Genomic DNA, 18,230 nt, shown 5'->3' with positions numbered 1-18,230 from the left:
CCCCACCATCATCACTCGGGGGGGGGGCGGTCTCCTCCCTCCCCCACCTCTCTTCTCCCCCTCCCCCCACCTCTCTCTCCCCCTCCCCCCACCTCTCTCTCCCCCTCCCCCCACCTCTCTCTCCCCCTCCCCCCACCTCTCTCTCTCCCCCACCCCCCACCTCTCTCCCCCCCTCCCCCCACCTCTCTCTCCCCCTCCCCCCACCTCTCTCTCCCCTCCCCCCACCTCTCTCTCCCCCTCCCCCACCTCTCTCTCCCCCTCCCCCCACCTCTCTCTCCCCCTCCCCCCACCTCTCTCTCCCCCTCCCCCCACCTCTCTCTCTCCCCCCACCTCTCTCTCTCTCTCCCCCCACCTCTCTCTCTCTCCCCCACCTCTCTCTCCCCCCCTCCCCCCTCCCCCTCTCTCTCCCCCCCTCTCCCTCCCCCCCTCTCCCTCCTCTCTCTCCCCTCCTCTCTCTCCCCTCCTCTCTCTCCCCCCCTTTCTCTCCCCCCCTTTCTCTCCCCCCCTTTCTCTCCCCCCCCTTTCTCTCCCCCCCCTCTCTCCTCCCCTCTCTCTCCCCCCTCTCTCCCCCCCTCTCTCTCCCCCCCCTCTCTCTCCCCCCCTCTCTCTCCCCCCTCTCTCTCCCCCCCCCCCTCCTTTCTCTTTCTCTCTCTCTGGAAAAAAGAAAATAAGAGTATTACAAAGCTGTTGGGGAAGGAGAGTTGGAGCCTTTCCCACCAACACCTTAGATGCTCCTTCTGGTAACTATAGGGTGGTTTTAATTCTGGAAGATAGTGTGTTTTTAGGCACCTGTTGAGTCCTCTGTTGCTTTAGCCCCAAGGTTCTCAGTGTGGCCGGTGGATCAGCTGCATCAACATCACCTGAGAACTTGTTAGAAACGTATATCCTTAGGCCCCTTCCCAGACTGCTGAAATATTCAGGAGTATACTGATGATTACTTTGTAGTGCATCCAAAATATAAATAAATAGAATTGATATGGGAATCAGTCAAGCTAGGGACAGATTAATACAATAAAATGTAATGGCAGGCGCATTCTTTCCTTTCGCTTCAAGAACTGAAGGGATTATTCTGTAGTGTCAAGATCTGTTCAGGTTTGGTGGTGACGTTTGCTGTCCTTTGTCTTTTTTTCAATAAGCAGTAATTGTCATTTCAAACCAGGTGAGTTATTTTGAATAGTAGAAAGTAAAACAGGATGTGTAGTTCAAGTTTCTAGTTCCTTTAAGCAAAGAGGTGAATCTGTTGACCCAAGAAAGGACCCAAGGAGCAAACTGCCAGAAGAGTAGGGATGCATTTGGAACCAGGGACGCTCCACGAGGGCCTTCATCTCTGCTCTTTATAACTGTTTTACTGTCACCGTAGAGCAGAGTCATCCATTTGGCTACTAGTATTTTGATTACGTCTTATGTCTTCTTCCTCTAGAAATGGATTCTCAATTCCTGTTCAAAGAAATTCCAGGAAACATCAGCATTGTCTTAGCATGGGTCAGGCACCACCCTTGGGCCAGGAGAACATGGCACCCTCTGCCCGACCCTTGTGAGGAGAGGAAGAAGGAGTAGATAGTACATGGGTGTTTGGGAGTCCACGTGTAGGCTGAAGCCTACTCATTCTTTTGTAGGTTTCACTTACCCGACTGCTAGCAAACTTTGGATACAGTAACACTGCATAATAAACCAAATCACGGTGATTTATGACAGGCATTCATTCTTATGTTGATAGGGCTGCAGGTCAGCTAAAGTTCAGCTCATCCAAGTAGTCTTCAGCTGGGCTTCGGTTTAGCTCGGCAACACATGAACTCATCTTAGATCCTAGGACATGCCCTCATAGAGGGTCACCAGAGCACAAGAACCAAGCCAGACACAACCACATTTCAGGTCACTTGTCCCTAGCACTCCAATGACCAGACCGTATGACATTGCCAAAACTCAGCATCATTGGGGTAGGTAAGCATTCTCTGCCCATGGCAGAAGGGGACAGCGGTGATCCTAAACAGCAATGCACGCTGTATCTATCATACCTGGTTTAAAAAAATTTTTTTTAACGTTTATTTATCCTTGAGACAGAGACAGAGCATGAACGGGGGTGGGGCAGAGAGAGAGGGAGACACAGAATCGGAAGCAGGCTCCAGGCTCTGAGCCATCAGTCCAGAGCCCGACGCGGGGCTCGAACTCACGGACCGTAAGATCGTGACCTGAGCCGAAGTCGGAGACTCAACCGACTGAGCCACCCAGGCGCCCCTATCATACCTGGTTTAAAGAAGAGTAGCTGATCATACCAGAAGGTCTCAGAGGCTGAGAACATATGCTCCTTGTGTTCACCAAGTTCCTTCTCATTTTGTTCTGACCCTCGCTGTGTCGAGAACATTTAAGACCAGTAAGTGTCTGAAGCTCCATGTTCGGACCTCAGCTGTGCTTCCCTTCAGCCTTTCCCAGTGTTCCATAGGCTCTGACTTGCGTCTGCATTCTCTCATTGTGCTGAGGTTTTGGTGACCCTTCATTTTATGCAGAGGGCTTTCCTGACCCCTTCATTGTTGCTAAGGATACTCTGCGAGGTAAGCAGGGCGGCAGCATTTCAGTTTTACAAATGGAAATAACTGAGACTTAAAGATTGGTGACTTGTTGAAAGTCAGACAGCTAGTTAGTGATGGTGCCAGGCTGGAACTCGGTTCCTTTGATTCAGAAACAGACTGGGTCTGCCCTTGGCTTGTGCCACATTTTAGCTAAGTGGGCAAGCTGTTTACTTTTTCTAAGTGTAAGTTTCTAATCTCTAAAATGGGGGCAGGAGAGAGCTAATAAAATCTCCCTGTACAGTTACTTGAAAAGTAAATGGGATGATAAAGCATCTGGCCTTGTGCCTGGCCACCATAAAGTAAGCACTTGTGTCGGGCATTAATTCCCACTCTTCTGTGCTGCACGGTGATCTTCATAGTCATAGTAGAAGTGTCTTCAAGGACTTGAAAATTCTACGTTTCTGTGGAAAGCAGTATTCTTGAGTGACTGATTTCTAAAACTTTGGTGCATATAACTTCTTACCTTGCGTCTTCTTTTTAATGTTTTAGCCAGCTTACCAAAACCTGAGGCAGAAAGTGGATAATTTTGTGTCAACACATCTGGACAAGCAGGAATGGAATCCTACAATGAACAAAAACCAGTTGCGAAATGGTCTGAGGCAGAGTGTGGTTCAGTAAGTAACTAGAATTAGGAGTGAAAAGGCAGTAATCACCGGTATGATACGCAGGAAAGCGGAAAGCTGATGCGAGTCATTTTTTTTGGTCAAGGTGGATGGCACTTTCCAGCAAACCCCACACACGAGTCGCGACAGTCCACCCTTTTATTCAAGTTCAAATGAGCAAAGCACTCAACTGACATTCTTGCTAGTTTATCCAACCTCCATAGGCCTCCTGTGTAAACTTTCCTGGGTGCTCCGAAATATATTCCAGGTTGCAAAACACATTCGCTGCCGCTCAGAGTTTTCAGTGTAGTTGGCACATACATGGGAGTTTTACACCAAGGATCGGCATTCAGATCTTGGGCAGGAGGAGCTGGATCTTTAGTCTCCCAAGTGAAGGGGAGTTCTACAAAGTCTTTGAGTCCACGTGGCTCCTCTAAAGTGTGATGGCAGCTTTTAGGAATGCGTAGAGTCCTATTAAAGTGTGTCCTTCAAACAACTGAACTTCAGTTAATAAAGTGCTACTGCTAGGTCATCCAAGTGACTTCGTAGCGTCACTGGGCATAAAAGTGGAGGTGGGTCCTAGAATCTGGTGTCCTAAGATAAGCTGCTTCTAATCTCCTCCCCTTTTCTTGTTCTTAATACTAACACTTGTGTTCAGGTCTTCGTCCACTGAACTCTCGTGGAATATCTAAAAGTTTATGAAGCCTACCTCTTTAGAAACAGCAGGAAATTATGCTGAGTGAGAAAAGCCAGTAACAAACAGATGCATGGTGCTGATTCCACATATGTAACTCTGATAAATGAACAATTACAGCGATGGACAGGAGATCAGTAGTTGCCAAGGGCTTGGGGGTGGATGGGGAGGAGGTGAGTGTGACTTGCAGGGGCTAGCTGGCACAGGGGGTGCTGTGGTGGTGTAGGTAAGAGCTTCGTTGTGGTGGCTCCCTGAAGCTACTCATGTGGCTAAAATGGCACAGAGCTACCTGTGCAGGGTACAGCCACACCTGTGAAATCTGAATAAGGTCGTATTGTCTTCGTGTCATTTTCCCAGTTTTGATATCGTACTACAGGTACAGGTCAGGTACGCACGGTGCAAACACGAGGGGAGGCTGGGGAAAGGGTGCGTGGACCTTCAGAGAATGATCTCTTTGTCTCCGCAAGGTCAGGGATGTTGGAAGCTGGAGTGGACAGAATCATTTCTCAAGTGGTGGATCCCAAACTAAACCACATCTTCAGACCACAGATAGAAAGAGCAATTCATGAGTTCCTGGCGGCCAAGAAAAAAGAAGCTGTGCCAGCGCCCCCTCCAGAGCCTGAGAGCCAGGACCCCCCAGCTCCATCCCAGGATGCTTCCTAAGGTCCGGTATCCTGTCTTTTGTCCAGGAGCCTTCATCTCTGGCTTATAAATATATAAAACGGATAGAAAAGGGGTAAGCCACTATTGGGGATCATCTTCTGTATACCTTCAGAAAAGCATTTAGTGCAGATAGACTTCCGCTGCTGTTTAGGAGTCGTTTGTTACTGAGAACGAATTAGTAGTGTCCTCTTGTGTGAGCGAGTATGAAGTTGTGTGCCACCAGAGCTAAACATTTAGGCTGTGAATAGATACTTCAGTAGAAACCAACCGGGATGATTGTTGTGCACAAGAGAAATTCAAATGAAAGTCCTGTTTTTCTGAAAATGATTAAATGGGCCTCACTCCTAATCGCTTCTCGGCCTTTTGGCTGAGATCATGTGTAAATGAGTCTCACCCCTGGACATGAGTTAAACTTGGGTTTGCAATTTGAATATACAATCGAACAATGCGTTCTAAAATGGCATCCTCAATGGTGCGCACAGTCCGCTTTTAGCCCTGCTGGATTTCCTTGTATTTAGAGATTTGAGTTTACCACTGTCCGTTACCATGGGACACTTCTGTTATGCATACCTCTTTTTACTACACTTGGGATTTACTTTAATCTTAAAAGTCAGCTGTAGATGCACAAAACAATGCTTTTTACAGGCTTTGAGCCATTAGTGAATATGAGCAGTGATAGCAAGTAAGCAGCGGATCCTTACTTAGCCGTTGTTAGTTACCATTGGGGTGTGCCCTTTACCCTCATTCCACTTTGGTGTGCTCTTTTCGAGATTCATGAAGATGTCTGTCATTTTTGATAGGAAAGCATCAGTGAGTGAACAAAGCAAGAGCGGGAAGCTCGTGTAGGGCACTGACTCAAGAAGGGGAGGTTGTCCATTTGTGCCAGTATTGGGCGAACACCTCAATTCCGTTACGGAATGCAAAACATTCATTTCCAGTCTTCCTAGTTTAATTGTAAATTTCTTCAGGAACATAAATGTAGTCTCTCGTCAAGAGGCATTTTGATCCGATTCTCTTTTCTTTTTAGAGTATGTCTGACACTTTTTGGAAGCTCCGTTAAATTAACTGTGAAGAAATGGATTCGGTTACTTAAGAGTACACCTTCAGAATGAAGACAGGCCGAGGTCGTCGCTGATTTCAGCATTCAGCCTTGACTGTGGGGTAGCATGCAGATTGAACAGGCAGTAGCAAAGTTGACCTTGTGTGCCCCCTCATTGTGCTGCCATCCGGTCAGCCTGTCGAAGGGGATGGCATCCAGAAGACACTACAGAGTTATAAAGAAACACTACGTCAGCCTGGGGTTGTCCTGAAACAAACCTTTATACTTGAACTTGGAGACTGCGTGTGGATTTTAGGGTTTGTGTTTGGGGATCCTAGAGGGGCTGGAGCTACAGAGAATGAAGATAACCAGTCCCAAAATGCAATTTCAAAAAATGACAGTAAAGGTTAGCATGGAGTAGGTGTTAGACAGTGCTTATTTGTCAACTAGAACATGTAAGCATTAGCATCAAATAGCTCTAAAGTTGTCGTGACCCTCTTGTACATGAATCTTGTAGCTTCGGTTTCCCTGCCTCATAAGAGGTGACAAAACATGGGACCCTAGAATGTGTGAGGAAGTACGGACATCGGGTAAAAGGAGAAACATTTGCAGGCTCTCTGCCCAGGGCTTTTTCCTATCCTGCAAAGGCTAGTGAGTCTTGGGTGTGTTTATTTTATTCTCATGTTTATGTTTTTTAGAAAAGTTGAATGATCAATGAATGGCTTAAGTTTTGTAATAAAATCATTTGATACTCTTACTCCGAAGCCTCAACTGAATGGTAGCCTCCAGGCCTGTGAAGGACAACCTTTGTCCTCCGTTGCATGCTGTGCCCATGCCCACACATGATTAGTCTGGTGGTGGAGGGTGGGGGGAAGATTGGTGAACCTAACTTAGAGCTGCCCACCCCCTGAAGCTAGTAGGTAACACTAGACGTGGGCAGACAGTCCCTCCTCCCCTGGACCATTACTAAGGCCTGTCGTTAGGTGAGGGCAGAACGTTCTGTCCATGTTCCTCTAACCTGAGTTTGCAGCAGCAGCATCCGGGGATCTTGGAAAGATCGCACATTCTGACCCAGGAGTTCTGGGGTGGGGCCTGTGCCTGTTTCTCACGTTCTAGGTGATGCTCGTGCTGCTGGCCCTTGGCAAACACTTGGTACTGCAAGCCTTGAATAATATCCAAGAAAACTTCAGAGAGCCGTGGTTCTATCACCGGTTAGTGTCCATCTAGTAAACTTTAAAGCCTTTATTTAGCTGGTTCCCTGTTAAAAATGAACCACCTCCACCTTTTCCATTTCTTGGCTTGCAGTGAAGTTTGTGGCTTTTAGATTTGCAGGCATTGTTTGACCCTATTTCTGCCACTTAACCTTAGCTTCTGTTTACTCATGAGGGAAATAGGATCCCATGCACTCTGGATCACTCGCCAGCTCTGTGAACTAAATACATACAAGCAGATCTGTCACAGAAGTGGCGCTGAACACAGCGTCCCTGACCAGGAGCCTCGGCATCACCCCGGAAAGTGTTAGAAATGCAGTCCCCACCCCAGACCTGATTCACAGACTTGGGGAGGGGCGGGGAGGGGGCCCACGAGCCCTCCAGGTGATTCTGATGCACAGGAAAAATCATTTTCACCTGAAGAAACTTTTGGAAAGCTGGTGATGTTGACTGGCAATGACGGTTTAGTTATAATTAGTGGGTAAACCTGTCTCTTCTAACGGCTCCTGAGGGGCGAGTCTCATTGATTTTTTTTTTTTTTAATTCTGTTCTTCGCAAGGACCGTGCTTTGGGGCATTTTGACTTGGAAACGTAAACCTCCTAAGCTTTCAAAACAAGTGTCTTCTGAAGATGAGTTTGCTCAGCAGCTCAGAACACTGTTGAGAACTCTGCAGAAGACTCCCCGACTATGAAAGATAGAGGAGAGTTGCCTGTGGGACCCAGCAGAGGTCAAGGCCCGCCTGTGCCCGAGGCCCTGGATCAGTACTGACGGGGCCGGGCCCTGCCTCTCTCAGCTGCCCTAAGGATAGGGTGGGAGCAGACAGGACAGGTGGCACAGCCAAGCTTTTCTTGGCATTATGTACTGCACCCTGTCTATCACCTTACCCTCGGAGGAGCCAGGAGGTCAACTTTTACGGTCTTGTCACCAGGGATGGGCTTGGCTCCAAGGCCACATGGATGTGATTACCCGTCCTCTCAAATTGGTCACACTGCCTGACACCCAGCCGGTCGTTCTGTCTCCAGTGCCCACACAGCCATGTGGCCATCCTTCCAGAAACACTGCTGTTACCAAACCTCTTCCTCACTCTCAAGCCTTTGAAAGGAAGTGGACAAACTAGGCCCCTACCAGGTGGCAGACATTTTCTTATGTCTAAATGTAGCTTAATTCTCATGACCCTGTTAGGATTTATTCTCCATTTCAGGGATAGGAAACCTAGACTCAGGTGAAGCAACTTACTCGTACACCTGCTAAGTGGGGGAGTAAGGTTTGAACCCAAGTCTCTGAATTCAAAGCTCACGTTTCCCTCCTCACCACCCCCTTGCTAGTCTGCCTCCTTATTACCTAAGTTCAAACTTGTCAGTCCTTTGGGGTCCACCCTTCATTCCAAATACAGGGCCAAAATCAAGTCAACTTGACCGCTTGGTACATCTCAACACGTACCCTTACAGCTCTAGCCAGTCTGTTTCCCTCGCTCAAATGTCCATCACAGGGCAGAGTTTGCTGAACGACCGACCGCCCTCTAACCATGTTCTATAGGCCATGGAGTTGTGACTATTGTCTATTGTTTTGTTTTTAATTAATTACCAACATTTTTAAATGGGGGGGTTTCCAGATAGAGCTCCCTTTCTGGATCCTAATGAAAAATGTCAAGATTTGACAACACATTTATATTCCCACGGGCTAACAATCTGCCAGAACTCTGTAGCAACTCTCCACTTGAGACAACGTGTAGGACATGCGGATGTCACTGGCTGGTTCTCTCATTTGCAGCACCCTGCTGGCCCCTGAGAATATTGGAGATACTTGCCCTAGAGTATCATCGTCCTGTGAGTAAGATGATTCAAAACATCTCCAGCTAGAGGGCCAGATCTTCTAGACTGATTTTCATGGAGACTAAGTTTTCAGCTACCTGAGGGCAGTTCTAGAATTCTCTGGCTTGGAATGGAGCCTGAAGTTCCCCCTCTAACATCTCCCTCAGGGTGTCCAGATTGAACCATCCAAGGACGAGCGAAGGTCACAGAACACTGCACACAGATGTGGGCTCAGGGTAAAACCAGCACACGGGTTTTCCCGGAAGCCCCTCAGACTCACCCTGAGTAGCCGTTTCTCCAGGGCCAAAGCCAGAAGAGGGCTTGTCTGTGTGGCCTAATCAATGTATGAAGCTTAAAACTTTGTAAACGAGAGAGCAAAGGGTAGCAGAATATGCCACGCAGGACATGCTACCCCCAAGTTTGCTGCTTTTTGATATATGGATTGTTTGGTGCTGCGGGCACTTGGAAAACAGCAAATACAGGGAGAGGCTGTCACTGAACTCCCATTATCTGTCTAAAGACCGATACCCCAAAAGAAATAACAGTTGCCACACAGATCCCCTCCCAGGAATTTATCCACCAGGGAGGACTGACTCTTACCACGAGAGAAGAGACTAAAAGTCAACCCCACACCCTGACAAACTTCATCACAAACTGTCACACCTCCCATCTGTTCTAAAGGTCCGTTCTCTTTCCCAAAAATCATTTACTCTCCCCTTAGAGGCTTGCTTCCCCCTCTCCCTCTTCTTTCCCACTTGAGCTGGTATTTAATTCTGAATTCTAAGCCACCTCAGGGGATTACTTATTCTTCCCTGGGTGTCCCCATGGATACATGAGGTGTACATGTTAAGAAACTTGTTTTTCTCTTGTTACTCTATTACAGGGGTCTCAGCTAAGTGCTCGAAGAGAGAAAATCCTTTCCACCCCCCTCTACAGGAGCAATAGATTGGATAGGGATGGCTGAATGTGGCCAAGTTTCTCCAGCACTCGTAAGGGAGCAGCATTCAGTCTCTACAGACGTGATTCAGTAGGCATGTGGGAGAAGTTTGTCAGACTCAGACCCGCCGAAGCCTTGACGATGGCCGTCCCCACCACAATCCTATGAACTCCTATAATGTGCTGGTGGTACAAGGCTCAACGTTTGAATCCCGACTCTACCATTTGGGCTCTGGGGCAGCATTAGTGATGACAGATCCTGTTGCCGCTACAGTAGGTGAACAAAGAAACAGCAAAAACTCATCAGGCCTCACACAACAAATTTCTCACTTACACAAAATGGCTGTGGTCCGGGCAACCCTCCAGGGCAAGGGCAAGGTGAAATTTCGCATCCTGGCTGCTCCAAGCTTTTAGCCCATCGACTTAACCCTAGAGCTCTTCCTTAAGAGCACAAGAAAGGAAGAGAACAACAGAGGGTCTCGCATGAAGGATGAATAATTTGGCCTGCAGGCGATACGCTTCCCTTTCACTCAGAGCCCACTGGCCACAGCTAGGCATGTGGCCATACCTAATTGCAGGGGCGCCGAGAGGTACAAACCACTCATGTGCCCGGAAGGAGAGGAGAATCAAATGGGGGGGGGGGGTTCCTAGAAGGTACCTCCGTGTGCCCTCTCGACCAGTGAATATGGTGTCTTCTTCCCGCAGAGATACTAATCCTGTTCCACGGGAGATGACCCTAAGTATCATCTAGTGGCCAGCCACATCCAGCTCAAGGCCCAGGATGTCTCCACCTGAGTGGTTAGGCACCTCCTCCTCTATTAGACCTCATAACTAAAGAGAAGAGTCATCTGCTTAATACCCCACCTAATCCTTAACAGAGAAGTAACCGGAAAGGGGAAGCAATTCTGCTGTGAGGCCACTTAAACGCGGCATGGCAGGTGTCCCTTGTAGGTCCCACTCCGCCCTGCCGTTCTCCGCGGCCTCTAGCGCCACCCTCTGTGAGATTCTGCCGTTGCCATCACCCCCTCTGGCCACACCCGAACACCACACTGGGGAATCTGAATTGAGAGGCTGCCCAGCTTTCTTAATCCCCATCCTGTCCTAGGAGACTAGAGCCCCAAGGTCGTTTTCAGTTCTGAGCTGAGACTTTTGGAGCCTCGGGATCGTGGGGGTTTGGGTCAGAATGGCTATCTTATAAACGCAGTAGGAGTTTTACCTAACGGATTCCAACCAGCGACACGGGCCAGAAGCCCCATTCACAACTTTTTTGTGAGACTCGGCTCGTAAATCTGTTGTTATTCCTTTGCTCCCTCACTCTCATACCTCTCTCTCGATTGAAACCTTGACGCTATGGGACTTATGTGCAAAAGCCAAGCCTTACGCTTTTTTCCCTGAGCCGCTCTGTCCACCTGAAAAGTTTGCCTCGGCAGAACATTTTTCACCTGATCATTGCATGGAGGCCTTTGTCACACAAGGGTTCTCGACATTTGCTTCTTGCCATTTAGGGCCCCGAATCAGTTTGCTTACCTAACATTGCAAATCCTCAAATATCTGGACTCTCCTTCTTACCTCTAATGTCTGTTCACAAGCTGGAAAGTTTTTTGGCTGATCTCATCTTCTTGTAAGACCTTGCCAAACACAGGCAACATCGACCACATGATGCTATTAAAAATCCCCTTTCCCATCTCTCTCTCCCCTTTTAGGTACATGATCCGCCCCTGCAGCCTTCTGTCCTTTTTTTAAATTCATTTATTTATTTTGAAGGGAAGAGAGAGCAAGCAAGCAGGGGAGGGGCAGAGAGAAAGGGAGAGACAGAATCCCAAGCAGGCTCCGAGCCACAAACCGCGAGGTCATGACCTGAGCCGAAATCAAAAGCCGGACGCTCAACTGAGTCACCCAGGCGCCCCTGCCCTGACCAAACTTCCAGTAACATCTGATGCACTTGTTCATTGATAATGCACGAATCGACAGATTTGTCTTCATCGGACAGATCAGGTTTGCCCTTACTACATTACCTAAATTAAGCTCTTTATTTTGGAATAATTTTGTTTCGTTCACACGGAGTTGCGACAAGTAATACTGAGAGAGCCTGCATAAACATCGACGCATACCTGGTTTCTCTGTTGATAACGTTCTGCAAAACAATAACATAATCCCGCACCCAGGACTACTTTATTTAAAAACTGATGGCCTTTGCCTTTATTTCTGGCCATTTGCACACCTGCATGATTTGGGGAGTGTGTCAGTGCCGTTACGCCTGAGCTTACTTTTGCACTGAGGCTCGTTGTTATATATTTTTTATTTTGTTGGTTTGTTTAACGGTTTGTTCATTCAAAAAAAAAAAATTTTTTTTTTTGAGCACTTACAAGCATGCCGGGCAGTGCCCTTTGCCATAGGAGTTCCAACAGTGGCTGCAGAGGCATGGCCCTTCCCCATCATGAATAGATTTCGCTGGTTTTCCGGAAGCCGAGGAAAGTGGTGTTTCAAAGTGCCACGGAGCTGACAGGAAGAGGGAGAAAGAGGGAGACATCCACCGAATTCCTCAACGAGGGCCGCAGCAGTTTTGGCTGGAGAGCTAGGGGCTAATGTAAGACGGCAGTGCCTTGAGGAGAGGGACGAGGGAATGGGGGCCCCTCTTCGGTAATAATGACTGACTTGTGTGTGTACTTATGTTATTTACATAGATGCAGCTTGTGGGAAGACATTCCAGGGGCATGAATGGGTTTCACAGGGAGAAATTCCCCACCCGTGTCCCTCCCAGGTCCATACTTCCCCTCCAGAGACGGCAGGTGCATACACGAGCATGTAAGGTCCTACCTGTGTCTTTGGCTGGGACACGCTCCACCCCTCTAACTGTCCCCAGGAGAGGTTCCTGGAGAGAAGACTGATAGCAGGCTTAGGAGCTCTGAGTGGCCAGCAGGTCATACGGGGGTGGGCCTGGGGGTGGAGGTGATGGGCAAAATCCAACCAGCCACCTTGCAGTTAGAGTCAAAGACGCGCAATGACCAGTTAAGAGGAGGTAGCCTGTTCTGAGTGCTTGCCGCATGCAGGCCACTAACAGCCACCCCCGAGGTCACCCGAGGTCATCCAGCGACCAGTGTCAGAGGTGAGAGTCCAACCCTGCTCTGTTCACTTCCAAAACCCAGCTGTTTTCCCCATTTGTGTTGCAGGAAAATACACGTGACATAAAATTTACCATCTGAACCACCTTTAAGTGTCCCGTTCAGTAAGATCAGGTTCATTCACATTGTTCCACAACCACCACCACCATCCATCTCCAGAACTTGTGCATCTTCCCAAGCTGAAACTCTGTCCCCACCAACTCCACATTCCTCCTCCCCCCCCCCCCCCCCGTGACCACAGGCTACTTCCTGTCTGTACAGGAAGTTCCAGGCCCCCACCTCACCCCCCGCAACCTCGTATAAGTGGAGCCATACCGTGCTTGTCCTCCGTGACTGGCCTGGTTCACCGAGTGCGACCATCTCACCTCTCCATCTTCGTCGGGTTTTGCCAGTTGTCCCAGCTCCACACTGCACAGTGAAGGGACACAGTTCAGAATCACTTAGTTGCCACGTCTCTTTTGTCTCCTCCAATCGGCAGTAGTCTCTCTTTAAGACTACAGGCCAGAGGGCGCCTGAGTGGCTCAGTTGGTTGGGTATCCAACTTCGGCTCAGGTCGTGATCTCACGGTTCGTGGGTTCGAGCCCCGCGTCGGGCTCTGTGCTGACAGCTCAGAGCCTGGAGCCTGCTTCGCATTCTGTGTCTCCCTCTCTCTGTGGCCCTCCCCCACTCACACTCTGTCTCTCTCTGCCTCTCAAAAATAAATAAAAATGTAAAAAAAAAAAAAATTTAAGACTACAAGCCAGATCTTTGGTAGAATATCTCTTCAGGTGGGTTTGTCTGACGACTGCTTAGGATTAGCTTCCAATTCTGCTTTCTCCTGTCCCTATTTATTGGTCCACATGTTTATTTCTGTCTGTATGGACCCATGGATTCCTATTTCACTCAACGTTTTGTACAATCTGGTGCCATCATTACCTCTTTCGGTGTCGGACTGTCCCAGATTTGGCTGCTGGGCAGCGTTTCAGGCCGGCTTTTGCATCCGTGTCACATCCCTCCATCTGTCCTTGGCCACCTGCTTACTTTCTGACACAAGGAGGTGGTCGAGGCTTATCTCGTGCTTTTCCTGCTCCTGCCCTGGGATCTGCCGTTTCTCCAAGAAGCCTGATTCCTTTGTCTGGTATTTAAAAGTCAAATCTGGGGGCGCCTGGCTGGCTCGGTTGGTTAAGTGTCCCACTTTGGCTCGGGTCATGATCTCGCGGTTCCTGGGTTCGAGCCCCACGTCGGGCTCTGTGCTGACAGCTCAGAGCCTGGAGTCTGCTTCCGATTCTGTGTCTCCCTCTCTCTCTGCCCCTCCCCCGCTCACGCTCTGGCTCTCTCTCTCTCAAAAACAAATAAGCATTGAAAAAAATAATTAAAAAGAGAAAAGTCAAATCTGGATGTGCCACTACTCCCAGACCCTCTAGGGGTTCGTTCGAGTTTCTCTCCTTCCCTTAAGTGTCATTCTTTCTCTAGCCTCTCCCACTAACCTCAATACATTTGCACTGGAACAGTCCCCTCTACACAGAACCTCCTCCTGTCATAGCCAACACCCCGCCCCCAGACAGATGGCCTCCCACCTGTTCAGGCTCTGACACCCCATACTGGTCTACCGCCACCTGTGCCCATCTCCACGGACGCTTACCTAGTGGCTCAGTAACCGTTTGTAAACCCCTGACCTGAGCCCTGCTGAAAGGTCACATGGTGTGAACAGACAAGTCCTTCCTGAGTCGGAACCGGCCAGGGGTGGTGACAATGAAGAAATGGCTAACGTAGTGAATCATCACCACGTGACAGCCCCTGCCAGGCAGGGCAGGTGACTTGGCTGTCTTCGGGCTTGGCTACAAGAGGAGACGGCAGGGTCACCTCCTGGAGAGTGCCGTAGAGCAGTGAGAGAGCAGGTTTTGGGGGTCAAGCTAGCCCTCTGCGTTCTCTCTGTTCCCGTTACTTTATTGTGTCCATCCCACCGCCCATCTGCCTTTCGTGTCTCTTGCTATGGCTCCGTGTCAGCCACTTGGGTAGCAGGCCGCCTGTCTTCCTGATGGCTGCCCAGGACTCATTCTTCATTCCCCCAGCAAGGCCCCCTCAAGCATACCCAGCAGGTTGGGGGAAAGGCTTTGCAGCCACGTGCACGAGCGGTAGAGACCAACAGAAACTTATTTATAGTCCATAAGTTACTAATAAAGTCCATAAATCTTACTAAGTTCATTCCAAGCACAAATCTCCCCACAGAGGCTTGGGTGGGGGGTGGATGGAAACAAAGTGAACATTATTGGACAAAACCCCTGTAGGAGGAGAACCGTAATACGTCATTCCACTTCCCCTCGTTAAGCCTGTGCCGGGAACACCCTGTGGTTGGCAGTTGTAAACCACCGCCATCGGACCTGGAGACCCAGGCCCACCTCTCTCCTGCCTTGGCCCGACCTCCCACCTCCCTGCAAGACCACATCTGCACAGATGACATCGGTAAAGTGGTCCTTTACTATCAGCAAAGCCCGTGGCCCCAACCCTCACACAGGACTCTAGGGAGACAGGCTGGACCACTCGGGGGGCTGTTTGCCCAAGCCAGTTCTGGGTTGACATGACCTTGAACCGAAATCAGCTTTAAGAAGGCCAGCTGTGGGGCACCTGGGTGGCTCAGCCGGTCGAGCGTCTGACTCTCGAGTTCGGCTCAGGTCGTGGTCTTATGGTTTGTGGGTTTGAGCCCCAAATTGGACTTCGTGCTCATGTGGGGTCTGCTTGGAACTCCCTCTCTCTGCCCCTTCCTCTGCTCGCACGTGCCCTTTCTTCCTCTCCCTCTCAAAATAAATAAACTTTTAAAAACTTAAAAAAAAACAAAGGCCAGTTCTGCCTGTTTCCCTCGGTCTAAACCCTCCTGGAACGTGTCAGGCAGGTAAGGTGCAAGGTGTCCCCTCTCCCACCTGGGGCAGAAGAGAGAGAGGGTGTGCAGCAAGAGAGCACGTGGGCCCCCAGTGCTGGAGCCCCGGACATGTCAGGCCAGAGAAAGCCCCATGCCGGGTGACCATGAGGAGGGAGGGACAAGAGAAATGGAGAAGACTCTTCCAGAGCCAGTAGAACAAGGTCTTCCTCTCCTTATTTGCCTCGCACGCAGGAAAGAAAGAAGAGGAAGATGCCCAGCCTGCCCTCAGGGTGCAGAGCCAGCTCTGTGTCACTCTAATCTCAGGAGACGGGCAGAGAAAGGTGATAAACGAGAGCACTGCACCTAAGTGTGGACCGGTATCTCCATGTGAGCCCCGTGGCCCAACAAGGGCCCTGGAATTTGACCAGTCCCTACAGCACTTGTCCCCTGGCGAGTGGGGGTGTCCTTAGTGGGATCAGACCCAGGGCGGGCTGGCCCAGGGAAACAGGAGCAGACCTTCTGCAAATCTGCCCAGAGTTGTAAGAACCAGAAACAGGAGGTTTGCAGTTCCCGGCCATTGCCTTGGGGACGGTTTTTGAGGGCCCTGATATGGCAATGGCCGTGGACTTGGGGGCCATCCATTTGTGAGGAGTGATACAACCACATCCTCAAGGGACAAGGCACCCCAACCTCTACCTGTGTTATCTAGCAGCTTTTCTTGCTCTGTGGGCTCTGAGACGTGGCACTCTTGTCATGGCCGGGCTGTGTGGGATCAGGAGAGGAAAGGGCAGAGGAAGAAGGAGAGGAGGGGGAAGAGGGGGAAGAGGGGGAAGAGGGAGAAGGAGAGGAGGGGGAAGAGGGAGAAGGAGAGGAGGGGGAGAGGGAGAAGGAGAGGAGGGGGGAGAGGGAGAAGGAGAGGAGGGGGGAGAGGGAGAAGGAGAGGAGGGGGGAGAGGGAGAAGGAGAGGAGGGGGGAGAGGGAGAAGGAGAGGAGGGGGGAGAGGGAGAAGGAGAGGAGGGGGGAGAGGGAGAAGGAGAGGAGGGGGGAGAGGGAGAAGGAGAGGAGGGGGGAGAGGGAGAAGGAGAGGAGGGGGGAGAGGGAGAAGGAGAGGAGGGGGGAGAGGGAGAAGGAGAGGAGGGGGGAGAGGGAGAAGGAGAGGAGGGGGGAGAGGGAGAAGGAGAGGAGGGGGGAGAGGGAGAAGGAGAGGAGGGGGGAGAGGGAGAAGGAGAGGAGGGGGGAGAGGGAGAAGGAGAGAACAGGAAGCTCAGAAACCACGCCCCCCCCCCATCACTTAGCCAGACTCTGCATCATTTATTGAAAGAGAGGGTTTCTGGGAGCACCGCACAGGGGAACATAGTAAGTGCTCATTAAATACTGCTATCACCCCTCATAGTGGTGGCAGAGTAGCAGAAGCCGTCGGTGATTCATTCAACCACGAAACACCCCAGGACACAGAGCAGCCATCACTGCCCCCATTTTACAGATGAAGCCCGGGTATGAAGCAACCTGGCCCACGTGGCCCCACAGCCCCGAGGGTGGCAGAGCCAGAACAAGGGCTTGTCTGCTACGGCAGGTCCCGGGAGCCCAGCCCAAGGCACGGACTTGATCTGGCCAGCAGGCTCCAAGACACCCAGGGACAGGGGAGAGAGAGATGGGAGATGTGGGCACAGACACAGCAGGGGCGTGCGAGAGAGGAGGCGGGGGATCTGAGGGGAAGGGGGTCAGAAGCAGGCTCACCTGCCGGAGAGGATACGACAGGCGCAGGAAAGGAAGTGGAGAGAGGCCCTCGGAATTTGAGGGTCTGCAGCCGCCACCCGAGCTCTGGAGTGAAGGCCGCCTGGGTTCGTCCACCACGTGGACCCCTCAGTAGCTGGGCGACCTTGGGCAAATCCCTCCTCACCCTCGGAGCCTCCACTGTCGTCCTCAGTAAAATGGGGGAAAGGGCAGTCCAGTCCCTCCTTCACAGGCCGCGGGGGTACAGAGGGGGGCACGCAGCTCTCAGTCACGGCTTGTCAGAGCCAGCGAGACGGGCGAGCCTAGGGCAGAGGTGGAGGCCAGATGCCTGTCCTCCTCAGATACGTTCCATGCAGCATGCCGGGAAGGGGGAGCCGGGGGGACCACCTGGAAGACAGGTCGGGCGGGGAACACCGTGCATTTTCCTAGAGGAAAAGTGTCAGAGGAGACCCTCCCTCACCTTTCGGAGGAGCTAGGTGCTAGGAGCTAGCCCCAGCTCCGTCGCTCCCTCCCTGTGTGACCACGAGCCAGTCACTGGTCCCCTCTGAACCTCAGTCTCCTTATCTATAAGACTGCTTTGAGGACGACAGATAATCTTAAACAGCAACTGTTGATATTAAGTTTACCTGGGGAGGCAAAGTAACAGCAGGGGGGCGGTGGGGGAAGCACTAGACCTTCAGAGAGATCAGGGCTCAAATCCCAGCTCTCCAAAAAAGCAGTCAAGCAGCCAGAGGCAAGTTTGTCAGCCTCTCTGTGGTGCGAATAACTGAGAAGATTCATGTGAAGCCCTCAGCACAGTCTAGTATGTAGTAAGGACTTAAACCATGGTAGCTGCCTGCCTGTTTCCCTCTCAGCCCGAGCCGGATCCGGGCCTGACCTTGCCTTCTATCTCACCCCGCTTTTGTCCCCAAATTTTCAGCCAAGTGTGGCCTGAAAGCTGTCTTTGTGGGGCAGCCAGCCACCCAGGCCCAACCGCAGCTCGGGTCTCATCAGTGCCACTGCTATAAACAGACA

General features: G+C 50.7%; 1 protein-coding gene and 1 long non-coding RNA gene across 8 annotated transcripts in view; one reads left to right on the top strand and one right to left on the bottom strand.

Annotated features, from left to right (window-relative positions):
* BOD1 (biorientation of chromosomes in cell division 1) overlaps positions 1 to 6,322 on the top strand; it is an 8,790-nt gene extending 2,468 nt beyond the window's left edge. The window contains exons 2-4 of one of the 2 annotated variants that reach the window (XR_013555624.2): positions 3,057 to 3,181; positions 4,331 to 4,599; positions 5,554 to 6,322. Coding sequence is in view for 1 of the 2 variants with exons in the window: in XM_078446896.2 (XP_078303022.1) it covers positions 3,057 to 3,181; positions 4,331 to 4,526 (321 nt within the window). In the remaining variant the exon portion in view is untranslated. The remainder of the gene's footprint in view (positions 1 to 3,056; positions 3,182 to 4,330; positions 4,600 to 5,553) is intronic. The other variant, XM_078446896.2, reaches the window with a different exon arrangement.
* Positions 6,323 to 11,490: 5,168 nt separating this feature from the next.
* Positions 11,491 to 18,230, bottom strand: part of LOC132681022 (uncharacterized) — a 253,481-nt gene continuing 246,741 nt past the window's right edge. For 4 of the 6 annotated variants that reach the window (XR_013555625.2, XR_013555626.2, XR_013555631.2 and 1 more), the window contains 3 exons: positions 12,962 to 13,054; positions 12,342 to 12,499; positions 11,491 to 12,023 (listed from right to left, as the gene is read on the bottom strand). This is a non-coding gene — a long non-coding RNA (uncharacterized LOC132681022). Of the gene's footprint in view, positions 12,024 to 12,341; positions 12,500 to 12,961; positions 13,055 to 13,561; positions 14,256 to 18,230 lie in introns of those variants that run through there. The other 2 variants (XR_013555629.2, XR_013555628.2) reach the window with 2 other exon arrangements.

The sequence above is a fragment of the Panthera onca genome, chromosome A1 (assembly GCF_046562875.1).
Source record: "Panthera onca isolate mPanOnc1 chromosome A1, mPanOnc1 haplotype 2, whole genome shotgun sequence".
NCBI classification, from domain to species: Eukaryota; Metazoa; Chordata; class Mammalia; order Carnivora; family Felidae; genus Panthera; species Panthera onca.
This window is presented reverse-complemented; position numbering and strand designations above follow the sequence as displayed.